This window comes from Dendronephthya gigantea, unplaced genomic scaffold, assembly GCF_004324835.1.
Source record: "Dendronephthya gigantea isolate DGI-Jeju-01 unplaced genomic scaffold, DenGig_1.0 000047F, whole genome shotgun sequence".
Classification (NCBI taxonomy): Eukaryota; Metazoa; Cnidaria; class Anthozoa; order Malacalcyonacea; family Nephtheidae; genus Dendronephthya; species Dendronephthya gigantea.
Genome location: NW_021163057.1, coordinates 125,623 through 151,010, shown reverse-complemented (window position 1 = coordinate 151,010; position 25,388 = coordinate 125,623). Strand labels below are relative to the sequence as shown.

Sequence of the window (25,388 nt, the reverse complement as noted above, 5' to 3'; positions counted from 1 at the left end):
ATTTGCGAGCCTGAAAGCAAGAGCTTCAACTAGTGTCTTGTCAACTATCACGATTTAACGCAATTATGGCAGGGATTTTCCTTTTTTTATTCATTTCAAACACGATTTGGGGTCGATGTATTTCTTCCAACGTACTAGGGGTCAGTCCTAACAGTAAGTGTCCTCTTTTTAATTTTATTTTGAGGTTAGAAATTCGTCCATTGGCCATTGCACGTTTTGAATATATTATAATTTATTATATAGTTGTGTTCTATATACAGGTTGAGCGGTTTGATACAAACGTGGCATATTTTAGTAACTGTGGAGTTTACAATTAGATAATAAAATATATGAAAAATTGGCATGAGTGACGCGGTTTTATTTTATAATGAGCAAACGCTGTGTGAAAAATGTTATTTTTAGTTATTTTCCTATTTGATAAGATATAATTGAAAGCACGTTCTATTAAAACACGTACTATTAATTATACAGTACATTGATACAGTACAGTACCGGTACTTTATATTACTCAGGCAGGCCTATATTTCTTAGAATTGTGGCTAATCAGAGTTTAATATTTAAATATCAATCACATGACTTTTGTCTTGTTTCTTTGTTAATATTAATATTTTCACCATTTGCCAGTACTATAAAAACAAACGGAAATAGTCAATCACTGAAAATAACTAAGAGAATCAGGATCAGATTTGCTATCAATCGTCCTGCAGCTTGGTACATCTATACACGAGATGACTACCGTATTTATGAACGTATGTTTACTCTCACCAACCGCATGTGGTTAGATATAGACATGCGCAAAGCATAGCAGGGCCAGAGTGCTCAAATGGCCACAAGGGAAGCGCTTTGCATTATAGCTAAGCACTATCATACTTGCTTTGCCAGAGTGCTCAACAACACTGAAATGAAGGACAATTGATAGCAAATAGATATTTTCAGTCATATATATAATATATATATTATTTTCAGTCATATATATGATATATATATAAAGCTTTTATTAAAGAACATGTAACGAACGAGTATAAATTAGACCGAAGTTAGCTGGCACACTTTAGACCTGACGAGAGAGTACTCACTAGAGTGCTTTCGAAACAAATTTGTAGTTTTTTATGTGTAAATAGCCTTCTTAAACGTTGTATATCGACCTTTTGTTGAGCACTTTTATGACAAAAGAAACCACCTACCAATATTATATATATTTGTATATCACTCATTACGAGATTTTATATAATCTTGTAATTTTGCCTGATAATTTGAACTATATGTTTATAATGTTTCAGGTTAATCAAGTGTTTTATCAATCAAATACACTCTCTAGCTACATATAATACTACATTCCTTTCATAGTACAGAAAATTATTACAAAGGCATGCAATCAATGGTGTCAATCTTTTGGTTACTATTTCTTATCTCTTTGGTACATTTAGGATTGCCATTTTATGACCCAAGTAAAGATTTCACATGTCTAGATGGATCTCGGCTTCTAAGGTTTTCAAGTGTGAATGATGATTACTGTGATTGTGCTGATGGATCTGACGAACCAGGTAATCTAAAGTAAACTGCTGCAGAGTGTCTGGATGGGACAAATTTTCAAAGAGAAAGTTATTTCTTAGTCAGTGGAAAGATCTATGGTATATACACTAAAATTCAAGCTCTTAATAGAGCAAAAAAACCATCATGGAAACATTTTGAGGAGATTAAGATCTTCCACTTGATGAGATTGAGCGTGAGTGAGCTTTTAGAATACAGGCGTTGAAGTAATTGTGTATGCTAATTATATTGGTATACAGTACTCTAATACACATGTTGGATCTTATGTACTTCACCATATTTTCATTTAAAGGGGGGGGGTTATTTCTGGAGACTTGTTGTGTTGCACTTTTCAATACCGCTCTAACCAAACTTATTGTCCCTAATTGTGCAATTCTCAGTTGAACTATTTTGAATATTTGGGATGTCTAAAAATTGAATTCATAGAGTATTTCTTTAGGAACCCTTTGACAGAATTAGACCTGATTGTTCCTTGAGGACCACTTTGGAGGCCATGTCATAATTCAAATATTTACAATAGCTAAATTTGACAATTTGAATAATACTCTGAAAGTAATCTTTGATCTGTAAAGAAGTTATCAGATAAGATCTGAGATACAAATTGAGATGTTATCAGGTCAAGGCTTTTGGTGACCACAGGAATGCAGCAATGCAAAGGAATAATTGTCATGTGTTGTTGGTACTGCTTTCAGGGAAGGAGAAATTGATTTCAACAAAGTTTTATCCAATTTGTATACAAACATACATACATACAGTTAATTGATTCAACCCCCAAATTGAAAGATATTTTCATACACAATTTAGTAATAGTGAACAATTTATCAATATTGATCACCTTTTGATTAAAATATTATTAGCATTTTTGTTAAAACCATTACAAGAAAGCATTGTTGCTCAGAATGATTACATGTTAAAGAGTCATACTGTTTAGCTTTAAGATTGACTCCTGCCACAGGATTTGAAATTTCCATAACTTATTTAAAACTTCTCTTACAACTGCACTTTGCAGGTACATCTGCATGTCCTAATGGCCGTTTCTTTTGCGAAAACAATGGATATTTAGCGGACCTGTTACCATCTTCCAGAGTTAATGATGGCATCTGTGGTAAGCTCTTTTCCTTAAAGCAACGTTGAGTACGTTCACACAGGACACAACGAATTTAGCGCCGTCTTTGAATTCTTCCGGTATCAAAATGTACATAAACAGGTAGGACCGGTCAAATGTAGCTACAGTATATCCTCTTTTTACCGTGGTGAAAACCTGTGAATTGGAGTACGGTCCCAAATTCGTCGGTTCCTTTGAGAACGTAGCCTAAATTAATCAGTAACACTTGGTTTAATCTAGCTGTTGTTTGGAAGAGATTCAAACCCTGGCACATCAAATTAGGGAGATCCTTAAAACGATTTGTACAAAACCTTTTCACTGGTTAACAGTAGGTTTTTTAAATGGTCTTGAACGCAAGCCAATAATAACTACTTATTAACTGAGCGCTTGGTCTGTTTAAAGACTGAAATATCAGACCAAGGTCTTTTTCGTACAGACCAAACCCATAGGGCGAGAATTGTCGAGAAATGCATAAAGAACGAAGAAACCAAAACCATTCGGTGCCAAAAAAAGCACGACAAGGTGCGAAAGAGGTGCAAAGAAAAAAATGTGCGGGATGTCTTTTATAAATGCTATGCTACTACCCTGTATTTCAGATTGCTGTGATGGCTCTGATGAATATAGCGCTACGGGAATGTGTCAGAATAATTGTCTGTAAGTTCTGTTAATAGAACCGTGTTTCTTATTGTTTCATCCTAATAGACATACTTCTAACTAGTACTTATTCAGCCGGGCTTTCTTTTACCATTTGTGTAGTTTTAATCCATAGCTGCGTAATGGTGTCTCAATAGTAATATATTTGTACTGCTCTTCATTGACTTTTAACGATATGATTATGTAGGACAAAAGTTTCTAGCTAATTTTGGCAGAAGCAGGGCCGAAACTAGAACGATTTTTTTTGGAGGGGGGTGTTTATTCATATATTATTCAGTTCTGCCCGACGGATTTCTTTTGTATAAGTGCAAAAGGTTACAAAAGAAATCCGTCGGGCAGAACTGAATATATGAATGACACTCCCCTCTCCCTCGAATTGGCGTTCTATACAAGTAGTTTTGGTCCTGGGAAGTACGCGTATGCTACAGTATCTCCCATTTAAATTGTCGCGGATTAACAAGGAAATATTTTGAAACCACATTCTCTAAGTTGAATAAAGGAATTGCTTTGTGCATTATTGGGCGAAAATATAGGTTTGAATAATCCGAAGTAATTTATTCTAAACAAAACAAATTTTGTTTACAGAGAACTAGGAAGAGAATATAGGGAGCAAAAGCAAAAGGAAAAAGAAATATTCAATCAAGTAAGGATGCTTACCGTTTTGAATTGAAATTGTGCTTTCCCTGGCCTTCTGTAACTCTTACCATCACGACATTTCACAGTCGTATTCATATTTTCATGTTGGTTAACCAAATGTTGATTCACACACAAATTGAAATTTTGTTCAGGATTGTGTCAACTTTACGAACAAATCCGATGACTTTGATTTAGGGGGTTGCATTACGTGACGAATTATCAAAAGAGGGAAAGTCTAAAAAAGAACAGCGATTGGTAAGAAATTAACCTATGCATCTATATAATCTACCTGTGCATCTATATAATCTACCTGTGCATTCACCGGACCTGTTTGGCTGATCCTTTCACCAAAACAATCGTGTACTGTAGTTACTAATTACTGTAAATATGCTGTATGTACAGATCCTTAATAGTTCTCTCTTTAGAGTGAAGTTGCTGATTTGAAAAAGCAAGCAGATGAAAAAAAGGAAGTCGCCGAAAGTCTAAAAGGTTTGCATTAGATCTTATTTGATTCTGCTCTAATTATTAATTCTCATTCAGTTTTACAGTGCGGCGGTAGCATGCACACATGCAAGAGTATTAATGCATACATGTAGTCTTTTAATCGCAAAAAATAAATTTTCAATAACATTTTCACGTCGGAGTTGGTTGGTGTGTGCAGGTCGAGCGTATCATCCAGCGACTTTGCATCTCAACGAAAGCATCGAGTAATTTAGACAAAATTTATGGTGCTGACATTATGGTGCTGATTTTTTCGTTGAACTATTCTGTACTGTTTTGCGCATAAAATCTAGCTCACAAGGAGAACGTCGAGAAATTGGAGAATGAAGCGAAAGAAAAACATGACAAGGAATGGGAAGGTAAATGAAAATTTCGCGTGGCATGATGATACTGCATGCATCGATAAGCCGGTCAAACTTTGAAGGTTAACTATAGTTTATACAATGCAATGTGCTGCAAATACTAATACGATATCGTTTGGGGTGTCATGTATCTGCATTACAAGTCATCTTCATGTATGTATCTATGTATGTAACTAGCTAGGAAAACAGATGTTCAACTGTACATTTTTCAAATCGCTCAGTAGAGCAATCCCTGTCATTTCAGAGAAAATCAACAAACTAAAGGCGGAGATGGATCTAGAACGGGCAAATGGTGCCTTTGCCTCCCTTGATAGTGATCAAAGTGGCAGGTGCGGTATGGTTCATGTGGTGCACATCAATGTACTTGTAATCGCTAATACGATTCCGCTAAATTTTTATGTAAAAGGTCTGATATTCTAACATCTATAGAAAAAGGAATTTAAAACTTATTTCTCTCTATTTACTAGCATCTCGTTTCAAGAAATTCAAGCTGCTACTATTCTTGATAAAATTTACACTGAAGAGGAAGCAAAAGTATTTATTAACTTGTACATGTACCGTACTCCGTATTTTGTTTTAGATCGCCTCATCAAGTGATCTTATAGAAAGCACGCGAGCTAAAATAACTTAGTGTCACACAGTTCTGTTAGTCTTTACTTGATTGTTAGCAAATGAATGGCCCAATTGTAAATTCATGTCCATAATCTATTCTCACTTTTGGTTCAGAAAGCTCACCAAAGTTTATGGTGTGGTCCCCAATGGCATTACTACCATTACTACCACAGAAATATTTTCTGCATGTTTTAAATCGTCATGATTTTTGTTCAATAGGAATTGATTGGTGGTCAGGATTCTATTGAAAAAGAAGTATTTTTATCCGAGCTATGGGAAAGTAAATTTAAGGACATATTCAACAAAACCAAGGTCAGAAGAGATGCATGTTCGGATACACTCTATTTACTATAGAAATTTACTAACAAAACATTCGATGTTTATGAAATTGTCGCCCATATTGTATTATTGACTTGTATCTCCCCTGAGCTACCTGAAATGTTGAGATATCTTTTACACCAAGTATGTTGGTCCCAAATTGTGTTCATATGCATGCAGTAACATTTCCACGAAAAAATACGTATTTTAAAGGTTATTCAGCATGCCAATGTGGAGGTTTGATGAATATGACGAATTTCAACTTGATATGTTTCAACTTGATAAGTCTAGATAACCTGTATTTGTCGCAGCCAAATCAGGTGAAAGTTGGGCTTTCTGGGAAACGTCCAACCTTTAGCGAATACCAATATACCATATGGGCCAAAGGGGCAGGTGTTACGCATTTCCAAACCTCGCTGTGATTTACATTTCTTGTGTTTTTCTGTACGTTAGTCGTCGGAAGACAAGCCAGAAGAACAATCAGAGAATGGCCCACCGACTGAAATACCTCCACCTGTCGAGGAGCCTGAGACTCCCATGGAGGAGGACGATGATGACGCTGAAGATGAAAAAGATCTCGATAGTGTTACTGGACTAGATGATCATGATGAAGATGACGAGGACGATGACGATGTTGAGGAGAGTGAAGAGGAAGGAATATCTCCACCTGCTCCAGGTAAAAGATGTTTCCTTGGGACATTGATGTCGTCATCGTTGATACGACGTCATAACGTGGGATACGACTTTTTTGTCTACGTTATGACGTAACAGCGTTCAAAAAAATAGTAATACAATTATTTACAGTAGTACGTATAGTTTACTCAGTTAGTAAAACTGGTACTACAGTAATTTTGTCAGTTAACTATACAAATTAATTTTCCGTTTGTATGATTGTTTAGGTCCTGCTGCATCCGAAGACGAAGATGGGCTTCCAAATAAACCAGATTACGATGACGAAACCAAACAGCTCATAGCAGGTACCGTCATACTCGCGTGTTTTTAAAATTCCTTTATTTTGATTGATTTGCATGATTTGTAGTTTATGAGCTACATGGGAACATATATAAAGTATAACGGTTTTATGTTCGTTCACTTTTTCGATAGAGTTGGTGCATTTTAGACTTTCAAGGGGAACATTTTTCATTTATTTTTCATTTCAGAGGCTGATAAAGCCCGAAAAGAGTTTGATGATGTGAATCGTGAGAAAGATGACCTGCTCAACAAACTGGCGTAAGTTTCGACAAACACTTTTCTTTTTTAAGTATAAATGAAGAATTCGCGCGTGAAACATACTGCATCTGCTCATTTAGTGAGATTGACCGATTAAACAAGATTGACATGGGAGAACACGAAGAATTTTCACCTCTGCATGGTGAATGCTTTGATTTCAATGACAGAGAGTAAGTCGTATCGATGAATAACACAGTATACATGAAAAGCCACAAGCCGTAGAGTATTTGCAGGTGCAATATTTGCAAAAAATATTTTCCCCTAATGGCGTCTTTGATTGCGTTAGTTAAATGCACGATCCAATTGAAGGCAAACTCGGGCTCTCGCATGCAGTATAAGTGGACTCTTACAGTATATATATATCGAAGTACATGGTATATTTGCAAAACCTTTACCAAAGCTAGTCAAACAAATTTTTATTGTCCAGTATCTATCGTAGGAAACGTGCTCAAAAGTGTAAGATTTTTTTTTCATCAGCAACTATTTTACAGTACTACGAGTACCGTAAATGGTTGTACATTTTGCGCATCTTCAGACTTCAGAATAAAAACAAATATTATGCAGGAAAGTCTCCACTATATCATTCCAAAGGTTCTTTTCAAAGAGAATCAAATTAAAAGGATATTCTCGTTTCATGGATGTAAACTTCTTTTAACTATATTTAGATATACCTACAAACTCTGTCCATTCGATAAGGCGTCACAGTCCTCGAAAAATGGTGGCTCAGACGTGTCATTAGGGTGAGTACCCCCGAAAGCCACTAGTTTAGGTTAACATTTTCGCTTATTACTGACGTTTTGCCAAACCACGTGAAATTCAATTCCCCTACAGCACGTGGTACTTTATTTTCCTGCTGTGCTAAACCAAAACTAGAGTAGTGGGCATTACGTAAAAGGTCAGAACGCACAACTGTCCAATAGAAGACGATTTTCATGGTTAAGCATAAAAGAGCTGTATTATATATTATTAGTTAAATGTCCGAGAATTCGGGATACGGTGAAAAACAATATAATATATTTTAGCACATATCACCTTGATTTTTTTTACTTTTTCACTCTGCCTCACCTGTTCAGCATAACACATGAGTTAAGATGCGTGCGTCTTCTTGTATTCCAGGACATGGGGAGAATGGTCGGGAAATCCTAACAAATATACAGAAATGAAGTTTACAAACGGCTTAGGTTGTTGGAACGGACCAAATCGATCTACCAAGGTATGGTAACTACAATGTAGGGAATATTGCAATTTGCTTCCAACGCTTGAATAATGCAGTTACGTCTAGGTTTCTTGTCAAAGTACAAAAATTTTAGCAAATTTATCAATCATCGCAAAGATGTGGTTTCTGGCGTGGCAACAATCGCGTTTCAATTTGGCCACATTTCCCCTTTTCATTTTTTTCCAAAAAATGTTTTCATGCACGGAAATTGACAAACAGTATGTTCAAAAAATTTTTTATTTAGTGAGAAATGTTTTTTGTATAAACATATTCAAAATTTTCAGCTCTGCACGCAGAATCTAATTGCAAATAATTGCAATTATTTCTTGAAGTAATTGCAACCTGTTTGTCTTTGAAAAACGCCGAAATTTTTTCAAGCCCAATTTTTATGTGTTCCAGGTGAAACTTAGCTGTGGAACTAAAAACGAGTTGGTAGGCGTATCCGAACCTAGTAAATGTGAATACGAATTTATTTTCCATACACCAGCTGCATGTCACCCGGATTATCTGGTACACGACGAGTTCTAAGTGAATATTTAGGTAGATAATATTTGTTATTTGCATTCGTCATATTTAACTATGTGGTCTCGCTCTTCACGACAGTCAATGTCAACCATCTCTTTAAACAATCGTTTTATCCAGAATTCATTATTAACAAACGTTCGACCACTCCTGAGTATGACGTAATGAACTTCAATTTTTGAAAGAATAGAGAAGCTTTAATATTTGATATGCTCAAGAATAAAGTGTGAATTTAGTGTCATGGTGTGAAATTTGTACTTAAAATGTCCCAAACTCTCAAGAAACCTTCCTCTCGAGGCGAGTTCTTCACGAAAACTATCCCGCACACGAGAGTAACTTGCTGAGCTAACAGCCTCGCGAGGTCTTTAGGTCACCTTCTTTTTTCAGCGTCGACTTATGCACTCGTCGACCTTAGGTAAGAACATACAATCTGATCTATAATTGCATGTTAATCCCGGGTTTTACTGTGAGAACGGGCTGCACGGTTTATCAAGCTGAAACGTCTGCATATGATAACAAATACACGTAGTTCTCCTATAAATCGATGATGTTCGACCAAATTTCGCAAAATATAAACCTTAAATTAGTGCATTTTAATAATGTCCCAAACACCGATTGACAGATGCATCTGAACTCCATTTACACATGAGCTAGCCCTGGCTCTGGCTGGCTTTTTTTCTCACGAACAGTAAAATCACACAGTTATTTGTTCGTATTATAAAGCACAGCACTCTATTAATCTGTTTCGGAAACAACGGAGTTGAAAATTAAACTTGTCGTATATGGGTGGCTACATCACTTGAACAACATTTCGGAGAGTACGCTATAACAATCGATCGAACATTAAGTTTCAAAGAATATTTTAAAAAATATCACTCGATCGTCTTCATCAGACATCACTCCATCGATCGCATTCAATACATTACATTGCCGCTCCGCCACGCTCTGCTATAGATATAAGCTCTATGTGTACCATGATTATTATAGCTTGCTAGAAGTCCAAAACCTTCTCAAGCTCCCCCGCGCGCTCAATGCTTTCTCCGCGAAGTTCTTCAAAGAGCCTGAGAACGAAGCTTATAGCTTGCGCTCGTCGTTGCAGCGTCGTGTGGTGACTTTTCAAACATTTAAAACACAACATGTTCAACACATTCTTTTTGAAGACCAAAACACAGTCGCAGCATGAGTGAAGACCGTTTCAACTGTTTCACAGTTCTTAACTGTTTCGCAGTTATTTATGTTCGGTGCTTTATCTAATTGCTTGAGTTAAACCACAGTGAAATTGTGTTTTATTACCATATGCCAGATGTCCCATGGAAAGACGATTTATTACCCTATTGTAATATATAGTATTAATCTGTATACATACACGTAGCCATTGCACTCAAAGGGACCAATCTGTGACACACGTCGGTGGCTTAACTAACGGTGGTCCAAGACTTGAAGGCGGGATCGTGTTTTAGCTTCGGATGACCGACCCTTTGTCAAACACCCGTGTACAACAACGTACAGCTTGCATAGCTACAGCCTTTTCTACCTATTCTCAGTCAAAAACGTAGAATCTAGTGGCTGCCTCACATTCTCTTTCCTATATACAGGATGTAACCCCCATTGCTATATTTATAGGAATTCATTTTAGGAAGATTTTCATTATGCGATTTCATTAAAGAGAGGTTGGGCGCATACTTTCGTATGCTAGCATAGGTCCGGCGAAGCCATCAGAACTTCATTCCGCGGGCTGAAAGATTCAGTTTAGGGGCTGATGATGATTTTAGCCCGTAAAACAGGCCTTACGCACATAAATATGAACGCGAATGAATGTAGTATTATTATAACTGCAAAAAATAGGTTTAGGTAACTAACTGTCTTTTGTCTCCTCTCATATAAAATAGTGCAACGCAACGATACACGCTTAATCTGGCCCCTCACTCAAGGTTTCCTGTTCAGTTGACTTAAGTTTTCAAGTCTGTCTCAGCAATGGTTGAGGTGTGCAGTCCTAGCTCGTGACTTGAAAGCATGCCTTTCAGTATTTCTGAATGCTGAAAAAAGAACTGGGGACTTCAAATGGATTTTACTTTTCAATTTTACAAAGAGGACACTTGTCTGGATCATGTTAGCATTGTTAGATCCGACAAGATTAATCTTTTAATTGTCTCCAAAGATCAAAAGAAATCCGCTCAAACCAACGTAAAAGAGATAAGCTAGGTTGATAGCAAACGGTACGAAAAATACCTGGAAGGAGATGATAGCAACGTACATCATAACCTTAGAAATTTATCTGCATAAAATTGACGTAGCTAATAACCATCAATAATACCAATAGAACTAGTCCAAATCAAAGTTTCGGTCATGGCGAATCCCTGATTACGCACTAAAATGAATGGCTATTTGAGCCACGTTTTCGCCAGTCGTTTTTTAATAAGAAATGTGTATGCTTTGCAGAAGGCAAATTATGTGTGAAGGAATAAAACAGAACGGCATCAACCCTTAATTTAGACATCATCTTTGCAGGATACACACTGTGCATGGAATCACTAACGTTTTCGATCTCGCAGACAAGACTGACAACTGTAGTGAACACCTTTTTTTACTCCCGTTACAGATTCGAAATGATTAGAAAGTGGGTATAGGCGAGGGTATATTTTTTTAATTTCTGAGGATTTTGGTATTTCTAAAGGGCACTCAAGGCGGTTGTGACACGTGAGTGCAGTTGGATTGCGTGGATGGAATTAGGTTAAAAGCTGTGGCCACCATCTTACGAATTCCCATTCTTTAATTGGTATTGCCAATATGCGCTATATAAGTGTTGCTAACATGATCTCTTTATAATAGTGGTTGTTTGTCTTCCTCCATTGTTAAAACACAAAATCACGAGACAGCCAGATGATCAGTATTGTTTCCAAGTCATTGTCTCGTCTTTCCGTACGCTGGTATTTTTAATTAAAATGATTAAAATGAAAAACCGGCAAATCACCATTGTCCTGAAATGAATGCGCACAGCTTACGCAATAATTGAAAATTAAACAGCATCGTGTATTTTTACTTGTTAGAAACATCACTCATCCCAGTCTGTACTAGCTATGTACCCATGGTAAGCTCTTAACTTTTGAACTAAACCTAAAGCTTTGAAATATACCAAATACTATCGTGAGAAATGGTAATATCGAAATATTATCTTCTTGCCACATGACATAATAAAGTCGATCGTTAAGTCGTATGACAGACATATTCGTTTCACGAAATATCCGCCTGGCGCCAGCTCTTCTCCGTCACCGGAAATTATTGAGGTTTCTCGTCTAAATAATTATTTCGTCTCTGACTCTCTGTTAATCCTGCGAGTTCAAAATAACCATGAGCAAGCATCGTATGTTGCTATCATCGAAGTCATACATGCTATTGTTTGAAACGTTCTAAACCACTACGGCATTAACGGTCAGAGCCATGATCGAGGCGTACACTAGAGGTTTTTTGTGCAGGCTTTGACACCCCCCCCTCCCCCCACTAAATATTTTCTAAAAGCTACTCCAAAATAAACTATTCTTGCAGTTTGGTTATCCGTAAAAAAAGCACAGGAATTACTGTCTTCCCGGCGGAAAATAAGGAACAAATTTATGGATTTCGCTGTATCTATATGATATTGAATGCTCTCTGGTATTTCGTAGACCCCACTATCACCTCTATATAGCAACATATATTCATGTGGCTAGGAATCTAGGGAATAGAACCTTTAATTTCACTGGTGCAATCGGGGACATAAAAAAAACTAATCCGCAAGATTCACGATTAGGATATTCTTTATTGCAATCGTTACATTTGCTATCATAGTTGTCTTTCGTAAAGATATCAAAAAATACAAAAATGGTTTGCGAAACATTTTACACAACTCAGTAAAAACTTTAGAATGTACACCTCGGGGTGGAGGGGTTAGGGAGGATAAAAATATATCTTTCAGCAGAGTAATCAACATATTTTTGATAAAGTCACACTGTGTAACAGTAATGTGATATCCAATTTTCAAGCATGATGTATCACAAATATATCATGCAGATTCGCACGTAGCTTTGGAGATCAAGTATGCTAGGGGGTACGGGGGCATGCTCCCCCGAAAAATTTTGAAATCTAGAGTCACTTAAATACGTTTTCCTGCGTTTTAGGAAGTCTGTTGTTCTGAAAACCTATGCCACTTAGGCCTAAAATAAGATGACCAGCTTCCCAGAAGGAATCATGAATGACTAAGTAAATAAGATATGATTTACATAAACAATTTTAATGGATACAAATAAAGAACAGAGTTTATGTGCAAATTCGTATACATGTCTACAGGAAGCTTTCGAGGCTTTGGGAGCCCCTCCCCCCCATATATTTCTCGTCGGTTATGAAAGAATTAGAAAATTGATTTGGAGGTGGAATGGGGGAGGGGGACATGTCCTCCCGTGGCGTCGCCGCTGGTTAGGTTAACGCGATTCTCTGTATGGCAAGAATATCGAGATCAAGACATGCCACATGTTCACCGCACCACGTTGAAATCAGTCATCCATGCATGCATGTTCATCTCGGCGTTACACGTTACTTAGTAAGCAAAAGGTCGCGGGTTCCATTCCTGTAGACCTGTACTGGCATTTTGTGGTAGAAATAGCAGCAGTAGTCAATACCATGTTAAACTGGGCAAACTTGCTTCAGTGAAACGGAGTGCCCAGATCGAGTTTCGTGAGGAAAAGGCAACTAAGGTCGCTGGGAGATTCAAAAATTCCTGATGTGATTATTTTACTTTTCAGTATGTGACAATTTCTTCATTAAAAGTTTTGGAACTGTATTTTTGAACTAAAAGTTCATGAGCCAGATAGCATAAAGTGGAGCGATCAGCATTACGTACTAAGAAACTACTGTGTCATTGGATAATCATGCAAATATTGATAAGAAAGAGTGAACCTCATTGGCTGATCCATGGTAACTCATGGAATAAATTGCTGCCGCTCTAACATGCAATCATATTGGTAGATTTTTATGTAAAAACATTCTTTAAAAATGAAAAACCAACAGCGTTTGTTGTTAAAGTATTTTTACGGATTTAAAATTGGGCCGTGAAATTCATTCTGACTTACCCTGAATCCACATCTGGTGAACAGAATATGCATTATTCTAGAATAGACGGATACAAAAAAATGAATTTTTTTAAGAGTATTTTTTTGTTTGTTTATTACGCGTTTGTCTGTGCTTTATCGACAATTGTTATTGTTGGATCAAATCTATCGCGTCTTCATCCGAAAAAGATTTAGAAGAGAGTCTAAAATTAGTCTCCTCCTTCCGTCTTAACTTTGTACAAAAACAGAATATTATTCAACACTTAAACAAGCCAAGGTATATGAAACTTTTATGGCAATAAGAATCGTGTGAATTTGCGATTAACATAACACTTGGCACGCAGTGTATAGATCGGATTAGGATAATCTCAACAATCATATTAAGGCGGATTTTCAGCGCCCTTGCACGAATTTCCTTTTTTTTTTAATAAACTTGCACCATAATTACCAGTCAAATCGTGTCTCTCGATGATAATATAGTTGAAAATTCTAATCAGATTTCCGCGAACGCTAAAAATTCGAAAAAGCTGTCAGGAATGGCGATTCGTGCGAGAAAATTAAAATCAACTTCTGACTTCAATCAACAAAGTTGAATTTTGCGTATTATACTTCTTGCAGTTCTGACGTCAATCGCAGATTACATGATTTAGATGGAATTGCTCTATGACATATTACATCGTTAATGCTTTCGAGTGTTTGTTTAATTTAAGTAAAGCCGCTTAAGATGGAGGTACTCTGTATCATTTCACCAAGCATGGGCATGAACATCGCACAGATATTAAATTGCATTGCAACTTAATATCGAGGTGAATTTGAAAATCTTTAATTACGATATCTGAGTCGTGATGATATAATAATGATGGTGAATGTACCAGTTCTCACGTGAGAATATCTGTGGTCAAACAGAGCTTTATTGTGCGGGGGCACCACTTCCGTAGTTCCGTACGAGCATGGAAGGCTAATGAGTAATAACTGCACACTCTCTATCAGCAGTTCCAATATTTTCCCGGCAGAATTTAGGCTGTTCAACTGCCAAAAATGAACCCTGAAGGAAATAATCAAACAATGCAATAGAAGAGCTTGAGGGAGAGTTTACCTCCGCCCCCCTCCCCCCTTGTTAAACATTTAAGTTGTGTCAGTAGGGCTCAATTTTTTCTTCGTAGTTTTTTTACCACAGAGAAGCTAGCCATTTTCATTTTGACCTTTTTTGGCCGATATTCATATACAGCGCGGGGAGTCCCCTTGTTACATTTCGATAAAGTTGGGAAAATGTAGGTTTATTCACATTATATTCGTGTAGTTGTATATATTGATATGAATATATATTGATATGAATATATGGATCATATTTACAGCTAGCATTTCCACGATCCCAGCAACCTGTCAACTCAGATCAATTAAATTGTTAAAAATCAAGGGCATGCACCGTCTAGCAGTGCACCAGATTCACAGTCGCATATTGAAAGCATTGTAGCTGCGAAAAAGGTAGCCTGCATGAAAAAGGGAGTTAAGACTCATTACTGAGATAATGCATAATAAGCAAACAGCAATTTCTCGTGATCGCGTGAAAAATTACCATACAAGAGCGACGAAAACTTCAATAACAAAAACAAATTTCTTAATGAAGATTTGATAGTCCATCGCTAGGATGTTGGCATAATTGAGATTGCACATGTCATATCTCATCATCATCAGCTGCGTAATTAATAATACATTATTTATAGACAACAAAGAAGTGAAAATGGATCAAAATGTGGAACAACTTCAAAAGCACGCTTTATAGTGAATATAGCCGTGCAGTAACCAGTGATTTACGCATTAACTTCGGGATTAACCTGCAAGGGAATAGTCACAAAACCACTAAGGCAAATTTAAAGACTGCGACCGCCCTCGAACGAGAAAATACCTTAATTAAACTGATAAGACCTTTGCAATTTGGCTTTTATATAATCAATCTGTAGTGTAATGAGTTTCGCTTGATACTGATAGGATCCAGCGTACGTACATAGGAAATTGTGTAATCTTGATATGGCAATCGCCAATCTGTTGCCATAGCCGAAATCTAGAAAACAACGTGCATATGTTCACCTCACCTCAACGAGGCTCAAATTCAATTATGAGAATTGTGTAATATAGTTCCGAAGATAATTTGAAGGTATGGGCATGGGCAGGCGAGAATTTTAGCCAGGCCATTAACATGCGACGCCGGAATTCAAAACTCAGCGACTGACAGTGTTTTCTTTTAATTAAATTTTCCGATACCACGATCGTTCAAGTTCAAACAGAACACATATGTCAGCTGGTGAATACGATGCGGTTAAGCGAATTCATCCGGTCTCGTGTGAACATCGTAGTCTGATTTGAAAAGTGTATTTATTAAACTAAGCATGGGAAAAAGCGAAAAGCATACATGAAAGCGGTACATCATTGCACAATTTTGTGAAACGTCGCCTAAACCCCCATTCGTCATACTCTTATATAGTAATCTAGCTTCCACCGATTTCCACCGATAAAATTTAGGGCCTGTTCAGATGGAGCGAGCTATCCGGCTAGGCGAGGTGAAAACAGCATATAATGAAAGACAGCTTTTTTACCTCGCCTAGCCGCGGGATAACTCGCTCCATGTAAACAGGCCCTTAGTATATAGGGTGAAAATTAAAAAAGGCTTTTGTAAGTGCAGGATGTTTCTAGAAATCCAATGTGATTTTATCGCTTGACTTGCTATCATTTGTCGGGGATTCATTAAAGGGAAGGTGTCCGGCTTAGAGTGACAGGCATACTCAGGACACACACAACTGAGCCGAATTTTTATTAACGTAGGTTGTATGGTTTATGAAATATTTACATATAGGAACCTTCATTTCCACACAGGAACAAATTTTGATACGATGCTAGCGTGAGCTAATATTTCATTCATTTCTCATGAAACTTTATTGAAAAATCTTTATGGTATAAAACCTGCCAAGCAAACGGTACGTGAAAAAAAATATGAAGAATTGACGCACGATCATAAAAACGGAGAAATTGAGGAGCAAATTTTAAGAAATATATCGTAATAAAATGTTTTTAATTATAGCTTGCGTGTACTTGCGAACACATGCCAATTACTATCATGTCATGTGGGCAGCCATGATACGGCGAAGCTTGATACAATATTGCAATATGCCATTTTTGAAACAGGAATTTTTAATATTGACATGATATGCTCGCGACTTCTCACCTACTTTTATCGCCTTCGTGCGCGCGTATAATTATGTGCATGACGGGCAAGCAATGAAATCACCTGGTATTTCGTTCTTTGTTAATTGTTACACGACCGGGGACGTTATGGGCGCGGACGTCATCCTGCATGGCTTTCTGTATCAATAACGCGCAATCTTTTGCTTTAAATGGACGCCTGACCACAGAACGGTAATGCGAAAAAATGATTAAATATGAAAACTTATGAAAACTTTGCAGTCTTCTTATTGGCTTCAATTCACTATATATTGAAAGCAAAGAGCGATGAAGAACTAATGGTTCAAAGTTTAGATAAAAATTCCTGGATCTCTTTCGCGTATAACTTTCAGCTAGTGCCGGCATGATTTGATTTGATTTTATTATTAACCGGCTTTTAAAACTGACTTTGAACTGAATCTTCAATGGTCTCTGCTGTGATGAATACGTAAGGTTGCTATACTGATAAATATTTCATGCAAAGAAATCCTGCGTGAACGCGGTATTACCTCTATAGCTGCATGCCTGTAGCATTATAAGCACAAGGTAAAACATATACACTGCAGAATAATCCCAACCTTATAGGAAAGATTTACTACATTAGGAATAAGTTTTTTTTATTCTGTCGGACTAATAACTTTACTGCGTTCAGCATCAAAAGTATTATGTAAACTGTTTGTTTGACTCGGCAGATGCACAATTTCTTTTTTTTATATATCTGAATTCGGAAGCCCATTTACGTGTTGTATATAGCCATAAGGCATAAATACATGCATGTTTATATTACATTATGCTTGTTTTTTTTACATTGCCTTGAGCTATATAGCCGCTAAAATCGCCAGAAAAACCACAGTATTTCTGATGATAGCGTTAACAACAACAGGATTATGAGACAGAAAGCGCGTGCACGATTTTTTTAACAAACAATTCCTAATGTATAACAATGCTTCCTATAATGCCTCCTAATGTATAACAATGCTCAAATAGGAAATATAACAAAGCATGCAGGTGTATTATGGATCGTAGAACCAAGTATAGTTCTATATATTTTATTGCATGAATACGGAAAACTTAGCGAGCTGGAGTTAATTCATGCACGTTGAGCTATAATAATACCTTTGAAGAAAAACATGCTTAACTTTTTAATCAAAAGCTTTAAAAAAGAGCGAGTTCAAGGCTTCTGTTCAAATTACGTTAGCGGAGGCGTGTTTTTTATTACAGAATTCTTGAATATTTGACAGTCAATATTTTGCACGTCTGCGTCCTATATTCTCTTTAAGATCTCTGCATGAATATAAAGCGTTTCTTTTGTTGTGTGCATGGTGCTCAATGTGAACGAGGAGTTTTAGAAAATAGTTTATAGCAGAATAGAGTTTAAACTTTTCAGCTTGATTTCTAAGCAATTTTTGACATGTTTCCATGCATGATCGCAAGTCTGTATATTGTTGGGCGTTATAGCCTAAAACTTCGCAGTCGACGTCGCATGCAGGGGTCTCTGCATGGTATATATATTTAAGAAAAACAAACGCTTTTAACCAAGTATTCTCCATTATAGAAAAGCATCATGCAGTTCGAAATGCTCGTCGATATCAATGCAATAATCGATGTTTGGAACAACATTAAAAAAATTCATCGATATCAACGAGTGGTCGTGTATTTTATCAGAATTACCACGGAAACTATCAAACAACTGACGCAAATGTCACTGTGCGCTTTTTAGCAGGTGCAATTTTTAGACTAATCCAGGTAAAATAAAACGAAAATCTATCGCAAAGTGCCATGCATTCAACGTAATCGCATTCATCTGAATATACTGGAACTATATTTTATAGAATGCAGATTTATTTACAAAATTGTTTCCTAAAATATATAAAAACACTGCACACTGTATAACTCACAGGAGAAAGCTCGTCAATTTGTGGCTCCCTACTTAAAACTCTATCAGTGGCTTTTAACGATGCTTGTGTTGGTAAAAGTTTAATTTCTACCGAATGCCACAGGGAAGTGCGTGCCATTTATCGCATAACTGCGTTTCGAGATGAGTATTTAAAAAAAAATCGGAGTATATGCTGATTCGTGGCTTTTAAATGTCGCAATAATCTGTCAAAGTATTTTTCATATTTTTTACATTTCTAGCCTCGAAACAGCATTCATTGACAATTATTTTTCCAGTCATTTGTGTGAAAATTTCATTTCACCACTGATATTTCAGTATAACACTATATTATTAAATTAAAATGTGTACGACTGTTGGATGAGATAAAGTAATTAGCGGGTAGTGCATTCCCCCTTTTTATTTCTTGTCGAGATAGTAGCGCCCCTCTGAGGTATAGTCAGTCCGCCCCTGACTCCATGGACATCAAAATAAAACTTCAAACATAGCTGTTTTTATACTCACGATCGGAGTATAATAGAACCGACGAAGGGCCAGCGGTGATTCTCAGACCACATGTAGCCTATACACATGGAGACGTCGGTGGCAGCGTCGCGTGGGTTCTCCCGTACAAAAATATACTGGTAATATAGACTTGAAATACTTCACATGTGAAAAGACATTTTGACATGTGAAATCGTGGGAATTTTGTGACGAAGTTGTGGGGAATTTTGTAACGAGCTTTATTACCCCAAAGACTTTATACATAATATATTTAGGCTATCAACGTATAGTATGTCTAGGCTATTGAGAACGTGTCAACGACATGCCAAAGTATATATACTATTTTCAACAGGCATGCATAAAATATATAAATATATTACAACAATATTCCGCTATACATGTAATCGCCGCCGACAAATACAGTGCTAAGGCCGTAGCGCGGTTTCACTTATAGCAGGCGCGCATTTGTGAAAACGTCGCCAATTATTATCTTTCCATCTGGGCAGCCCATGATATGCTTATGCAATATTGCCATTTATGAAACATGTAACGTTATCTAAATATGCCTGATCTCGTGATTTTTTTGCCTTTACGCGCAACTGTGAATATAATCGCATGCGACGTAGCCGTAGGATATCACCTGTTATTTCGTTCCTTCGTTCAAATCACAAACTTTTGTGGAAAAAATAGATTTTCGCTCATTCCGTATCAATCTCTAAATGTATGTTGCGGTGAAATTGCGTCCTACCGCAGTTATTGATACATAAACGAGATCAAGATTAAATTTGTGCATTTTTTATTGTGAGCTTATAAGTGCGTTGTCATACTGCATAGTCAATTCAAACAGTCGAGCATAATACATAAGCAACCGTAATTGAGGAAAATTAAATTTCTCCCTCCGAGTTCTCCGAATAAAAAATTTATGACGTTAATATAAAAGAATACAGTTGCGAGTAGTGTGCCGGGTATTTTAATATACGTTAGAGGCAACTAACTGCGAACGGCGCAATGTTATATTTGCGTTAAGATGGATTAAAACAGCAAGGGTCGGCTCGACTTATTCAATTCAAAAGTATACCGAATTAAAATTCATTAACTTGATTTTTCGGTGACACCAGAAGAATAAACATTTTCGGAGGACTGCGATTCCTGCCTCGTATGTAAATGTAACGTCACAAATTTCCTAGAAGCAAGAGAACCCGTTCTGTTTCGAAGAAATCGATAGGTTTTATTTCATGCATTTACCTGTACCGGCTTCAAATATGCTGCATTCTTGTTAAATATCTCAATTGACCACTTATGTAACGAAACCAAATAAGGTTTAAACCGACAATTCACTCAATTTGTTATTATACTCGAGCATATTTGCCCACTGCATGCGGAGAGGAACTTTTTTTGGCTCGCTTTAGAAATGAGCGCAAACATGTGTTTCGCGATTATCAATCGTACAATTTCTCGAAACTATATTACGTGAGTTTTCGACATCTCTCGAGCTCATGCAGTTACTCGATTTAAAAGTCATCTTGTTGCCAGTGCCCACGTAGAATAGAGTACTTGAAGTTATATACATATAGTATATTGTTGTCTACGATATAATGCCTGTTCCAAACGTCGTACTTCTTGCGAACGACACGAATTTAAACAACAGTAATAAAGCATCTGAATCGATATCTACTGTTTTTCGCGGGTTTGCCAAATGAAAGAACGACGTTTTGGGGCAGGCCTAAGGCAATCATGCAACGATATGTCGGTGGAACAACAACAGTCTTTATGCATAGATATATTTACAGTTCCGTACTTCTTTGCTGTTCACCTTCTGCAACCGGGGCTTCGACCAATTGAGCACGATTTTCGCTTTCTTTTCGATGCTGGCGATAGTCGTTCCTCAGGTTAAGATGTGTGAAATAAGTGCGAACCGCCTCTGCCTTCCAGCAGACGTCTCGCAAGGCGCGCACAATTCGCACAACTTCCAAACGATACTCCTTGCTCATGATTATCAAAATGATGGGATTCACCGCGCTATGTGCGAAAAACAACGAAATAAGCAGCGCGTAGATGAGAAAATTATCCCCTTGGAGCTCCCCAAACTGCGCCGCTACGGCGAATGTTGTGAACGGTAGAACGCAACAGCAAAATGCGAGTACAATTATGACTAGCATTTTGGCAACCTTCTTGCTCTGTTCCACCAGAGAAATTACCGAAGACGTCGGCTTTCCTTCGGCTTCGCCGCTTACGAAACTCGTACGACGTGCCTGTAAACGTTGCAGCGATTTGGCGATTCGTATGTAACAGAATGTTATGACACACGCGGGCAAAATTATGCATGCTATGCTCAAAAGGACGTGTACTTTCTCCTCCGTATAACTGCCCCAACTCGGATCACACATAATTATACGACCATCAGGTGACTCGCTGATCAGCTTCATAACAAAAACCATCGGTAGACCGGCTAATAAGTAGCCAACGACCCATATGCTAACAATGATAACGCGCGCGTGTTTTGGGTTCGGCTTCGTCTTAAATGGTCCGGTGATGACCCAATAACGCTCAATACTGAGTCCGGTCACTGTCATTATGGCGACAAACACGAACACATCTCGTAGCGGGTATAGGAACTTGCACGAAAACTCTCCGAACGGCCAGGACGTGAAGTGTTTCACCATCTCCGTTGGGAGCGCAAGTAAAATAATTGCCAAGTCTGCGATTGCTAAGTTTATGATGTAATAGGTGCTTCTTGTGTTACGATGCGTCCGGTGTTTACGAAGTTGTGAGGCAGCCATAAGAACCAGGACATTTGCAACGAAACCAATGACTGCGATGAGGCAGAACAAGCACATCTGAAGTACAACTGATCCCAATTGTTCGCGGGAAATTGAAACGTCGAATGTATCTGAGAAATTCGGGTTCGGTGTAGTGAAGTTCATCTCTGATACTAATTTCCTGAAATACATTTTAACATTTAAATTAAAATCTTTTTCACTTTACATAAAGGGTATATCGAATGGAGTCGGCCAAGCTTCTTCCCACAAGCAAGTTAACATGCTTGTGTCTAAAATGAGAACGGTCTCTTTTTCTTTCTTATCAAATTAAGGTAACAGCATAGATTATCGGGCAGCTGTAATCCTCAAGCGAGTGCTAATTGGTTTATAATTCCTGTGTTATGCACCAGCATTCAAGCAGTTCAAGTGTGCTTTGCCTAAGCTTCTGTATTTTCGACTCAGGAGGGCAAGACTCAAGAGCTAGAAGCTTGACCTGTCAGAATTATTGACAATCCCCCAATGGAACGTGGCTCTTCATCGCATGTGTCAACTGACTGTGCGATTTGATAATCCGTATTATAAAGACAAAGCGCTGAGAAACGGGGCAAACACTTAAGACAAAATTGTCAAGAATGGAGAAGACAAGGAAGCGCTTACCTGACAACAATTTATTCCTCTTAAATCTTCTACAATAAACACTGAACGATCAGAAGTGAATGACATATAGTGACCGCTTCCTTCTGCTCATAACATAGAAAATCGCTAAGGCTGAGACAACAGCTTTGAATTCAGCTGCTTGATTAATCTCGGTCTTTGTGTGATGTTTATTCGAAAATTCGGCGGGAGTTCTTTCTTCGCACCAGCGGGTTATCAATCGAGTAACGTTAATGTTTTTATACTGCTAAACGTTTGATGTTTGTCTTCACAAAGCGTTTTATTCGCATTGCATTGCGCGAATGAGATTGCGCTCGAGATTAGCGTGCTGACGTACAAGATTATATTTCTTGCAGTTGCTTGGTTATTTTACAATATTCCGCTTCCTGTGTTTATGAGTGAAGCACGCTGATTGGTTCATCGCGCTGGCTGCGAAGAAGAGATAACCGATTCTTGACAAGAGGCCTGCGCTTGCTAAACTGCCACGCGCGTTAGGTTCCTTACAATCCGAGTGACCCGAGGATATGATGGATATCCGGAACGGATAAGAGCTTTAAAAATGAGCGTCATGTTTATATACCACAAAGCGAATGAAGAAATGATTTTTTGTATTAAGCGATCTTATCCGCTTTATCGCTCGCTCTGCATATTTTTGTCAAGTGTTTAGGGAAAAAACGAGACGTATCAACTAGAAGGAACTTTTCATCAAAATGAGTGTTATCTGAGAGGTCGTGAATGTTGATCAAAATCTCGCCAAGCCATGCACAGAGATAGTTTTCAATCAACAGATATGACGCCTACAACTCAGCCTACACATCACTTTACAGCATAACTAAACTGTTGTGTTTCTTCCTGCGAATCGCAGTAGGCCCGTGGTGAAACAGTTGTATTCATAACATCCTCCATGCACTGAAGCACTTTGCATTCGGTTGAATTTGAAAACATAAACAGGACACATGGGAATGTCGCGACAACTAGGCTTTTTCGACCTTATATAGACTTATTGATCTTAGACTGGGAGACACAGCTGTCCCAAAATACCCAAAAAAGAAATGTGTCCATGTGCCCATACATTACGGATCACAATATGTCGTAATGTCGAAATGAAGCAATTTTTTTTATTTTTGTACATCCGCGTGTACATAAAAGAGCGCTCGCATTAAATACAATATAGTAACATTGAACAACATTGAACACAACCCGTATCGTTTCTTACCTTGATTCAATTTTTCGGAACTTTTTTGTGGCTAACTGTAATATACACCTGCAGCGGCAAACATATCAATATACCCAGGGGCGTAACTAGAGCGATAATTGGGGGGGTGAATATTCATATATTCAGTTCTGCCCGACGGATTTCTATTGTAAGCTATTGCAATTACAAAAGAAATCCGTAGGGCAGAACTGGATATATGAATATTCACCCCCCCAATTATCGTTCTAGTTACGCCACTGAATATACCGTGTCTAATATAACTACGTATGTGTCTCTGTGCAGTGCACATTATAACTATATATAGATATATAATACGTCTAGTTTTGGTGTGGCACGACAGTCTTTTATTATATTTCTCTTTTGTCTTCTATATTTCTCTGTAGCTTAATCACGTGCATGTCCGTAATACCTCAAATTCACTAAACCCATCTAAAATGGAACTTTTTTATTTACTGGTTACCACGCAAGAAAGCCAATGCAACTGTGTTTTCTATTTCACATTAATTAACGGCACTTTTATATCTATATTTTCAAGCCCAAAGTTCATCCTCAATAATTCTTTAAAATTGTTTAATTTCTATTCCGAAACACGTTCGTTTTTCAGTCGATTGTAACTTTTGGGCCTTTGATAGTGTTAATATTAATAATAGGAAGAATCGGGACAAATCACTTATGGATGACTCCAGGCGCATATTAACGCCCACTTTAAAGGGGGGCGTCACAAAGTCATAATCAGCTGGTTGTGAATACAAAATACTTTTTCTCGCTTTTTGGCCAAAAGTGAAACTGAAAACTGAAAGCATTTGGAAGCAGTGCAGCATTAACTTTTTTAGCACTTGCTGCATGAGTATGGGGCCCCTCTGTTCTCGATGTCTGACCTGGGTGATCATCTGATTTTAACAGAGTATTTTGGAGGTAGCGATTCCAGATCATTTAAGTGATATAAAATTATCTCAAAAATGGTTCACGAGGTAAAGATAAAATGAGATTAATCATTCATGAACTCTTATTAAATTCAAAGGAAACTTTAAGAAGTGCACATGCACACATGCACTGTAACAATTTGAAGTAAATTTACAAGATTAAAAGACGTAAAGTAGTCAGTAGTCTGGAAGATAAGGCTTTATAGCAATTGCATTTGTTGGAGAGGGGAAGTTGTGTTTCAACTTTTGATATTCGCTATCATTGTCAAACTCGAAATTCTGGGCCTCTTGGGCCCTGAGGTTAATGCGGCACTCGGTTCGGAAGCACAATATAAGTTGCCGGTTCAAGGCAAAGTTTTATTACGTGGAATGCTCGCTTTGATGAAAGTAAAGGCCATGTTATACGGTACGCTGGATTTTCCTTGCAACTTGCAATGTAATGTATTTGGGAACGACGA

General features: G+C 37.5%; 2 protein-coding genes across 2 annotated transcripts; one reads left to right on the top strand and one right to left on the bottom strand.

Moving 5' to 3' along the window:
- The first annotated feature begins 14 nt into the window (after positions 1 to 14).
- On the top strand, positions 15 to 8,942 carry LOC114527892 (glucosidase 2 subunit beta-like). Its single transcript, XM_028549604.1, has 18 exons — positions 15 to 153; positions 1,428 to 1,544; positions 2,561 to 2,656; positions 3,253 to 3,310; positions 3,896 to 3,953; positions 4,142 to 4,201; positions 4,372 to 4,435; positions 4,741 to 4,806; positions 5,054 to 5,138; positions 5,277 to 5,343; positions 5,641 to 5,733; positions 6,193 to 6,415; positions 6,639 to 6,716; positions 6,900 to 6,969; positions 7,050 to 7,139; positions 7,635 to 7,709; positions 8,086 to 8,182; positions 8,585 to 8,942. Exons 1-18 carry the CDS (start codon positions 66 to 68, stop codon positions 8,711 to 8,713), a joined length of 1,614 nt encoding a protein of 537 aa, XP_028405405.1. The 5' UTR covers positions 15 to 65; the 3' UTR covers positions 8,714 to 8,942.
- A 10,533-nt stretch (positions 8,943 to 19,475) lies between these two features.
- LOC114527859 (delta-type opioid receptor-like) lies at positions 19,476 to 23,114 on the bottom strand. Its single transcript, XM_028549566.1, has 2 exons — positions 22,795 to 23,114; positions 19,476 to 22,318 (listed from the first exon to the last, which is right to left on the bottom strand). The coding sequence occupies exon 2, from the start codon at positions 22,300 to 22,302 to the stop codon at positions 21,163 to 21,165; it is 1,140 nt and encodes a 379-aa protein (XP_028405367.1). The 5' UTR covers positions 22,303 to 22,318; positions 22,795 to 23,114; the 3' UTR covers positions 19,476 to 21,162.
- Positions 23,115 to 25,388: the final 2,274 nt, after the last annotated feature.

Excerpts from the sequence above, each read along its gene's own strand:
- LOC114527892 (XM_028549604.1), top strand. The coding sequence starts at position 66 with ATGGCAGGGATTTTCCTTTTTTTATTCATTTCAAACACGATTTGGGGT. Across the intron at positions 4,807-5,053 it reads ACATGACAAGGAATGGGAAG|AGAAAATCAACAAACTAAAG; the intron begins GTAAATGAAAAT and ends CTGTCATTTCAG. Across the intron at positions 5,734-6,192 it reads ACATATTCAACAAAACCAAG|TCGTCGGAAGACAAGCCAGA; the intron begins GTCAGAAGAGAT and ends TCTGTACGTTAG.
- LOC114527859 (XM_028549566.1), bottom strand. The coding sequence starts at position 22,302 with ATGAACTTCACTACACCGAACCCGAATTTCTCAGATACATTCGACGTT.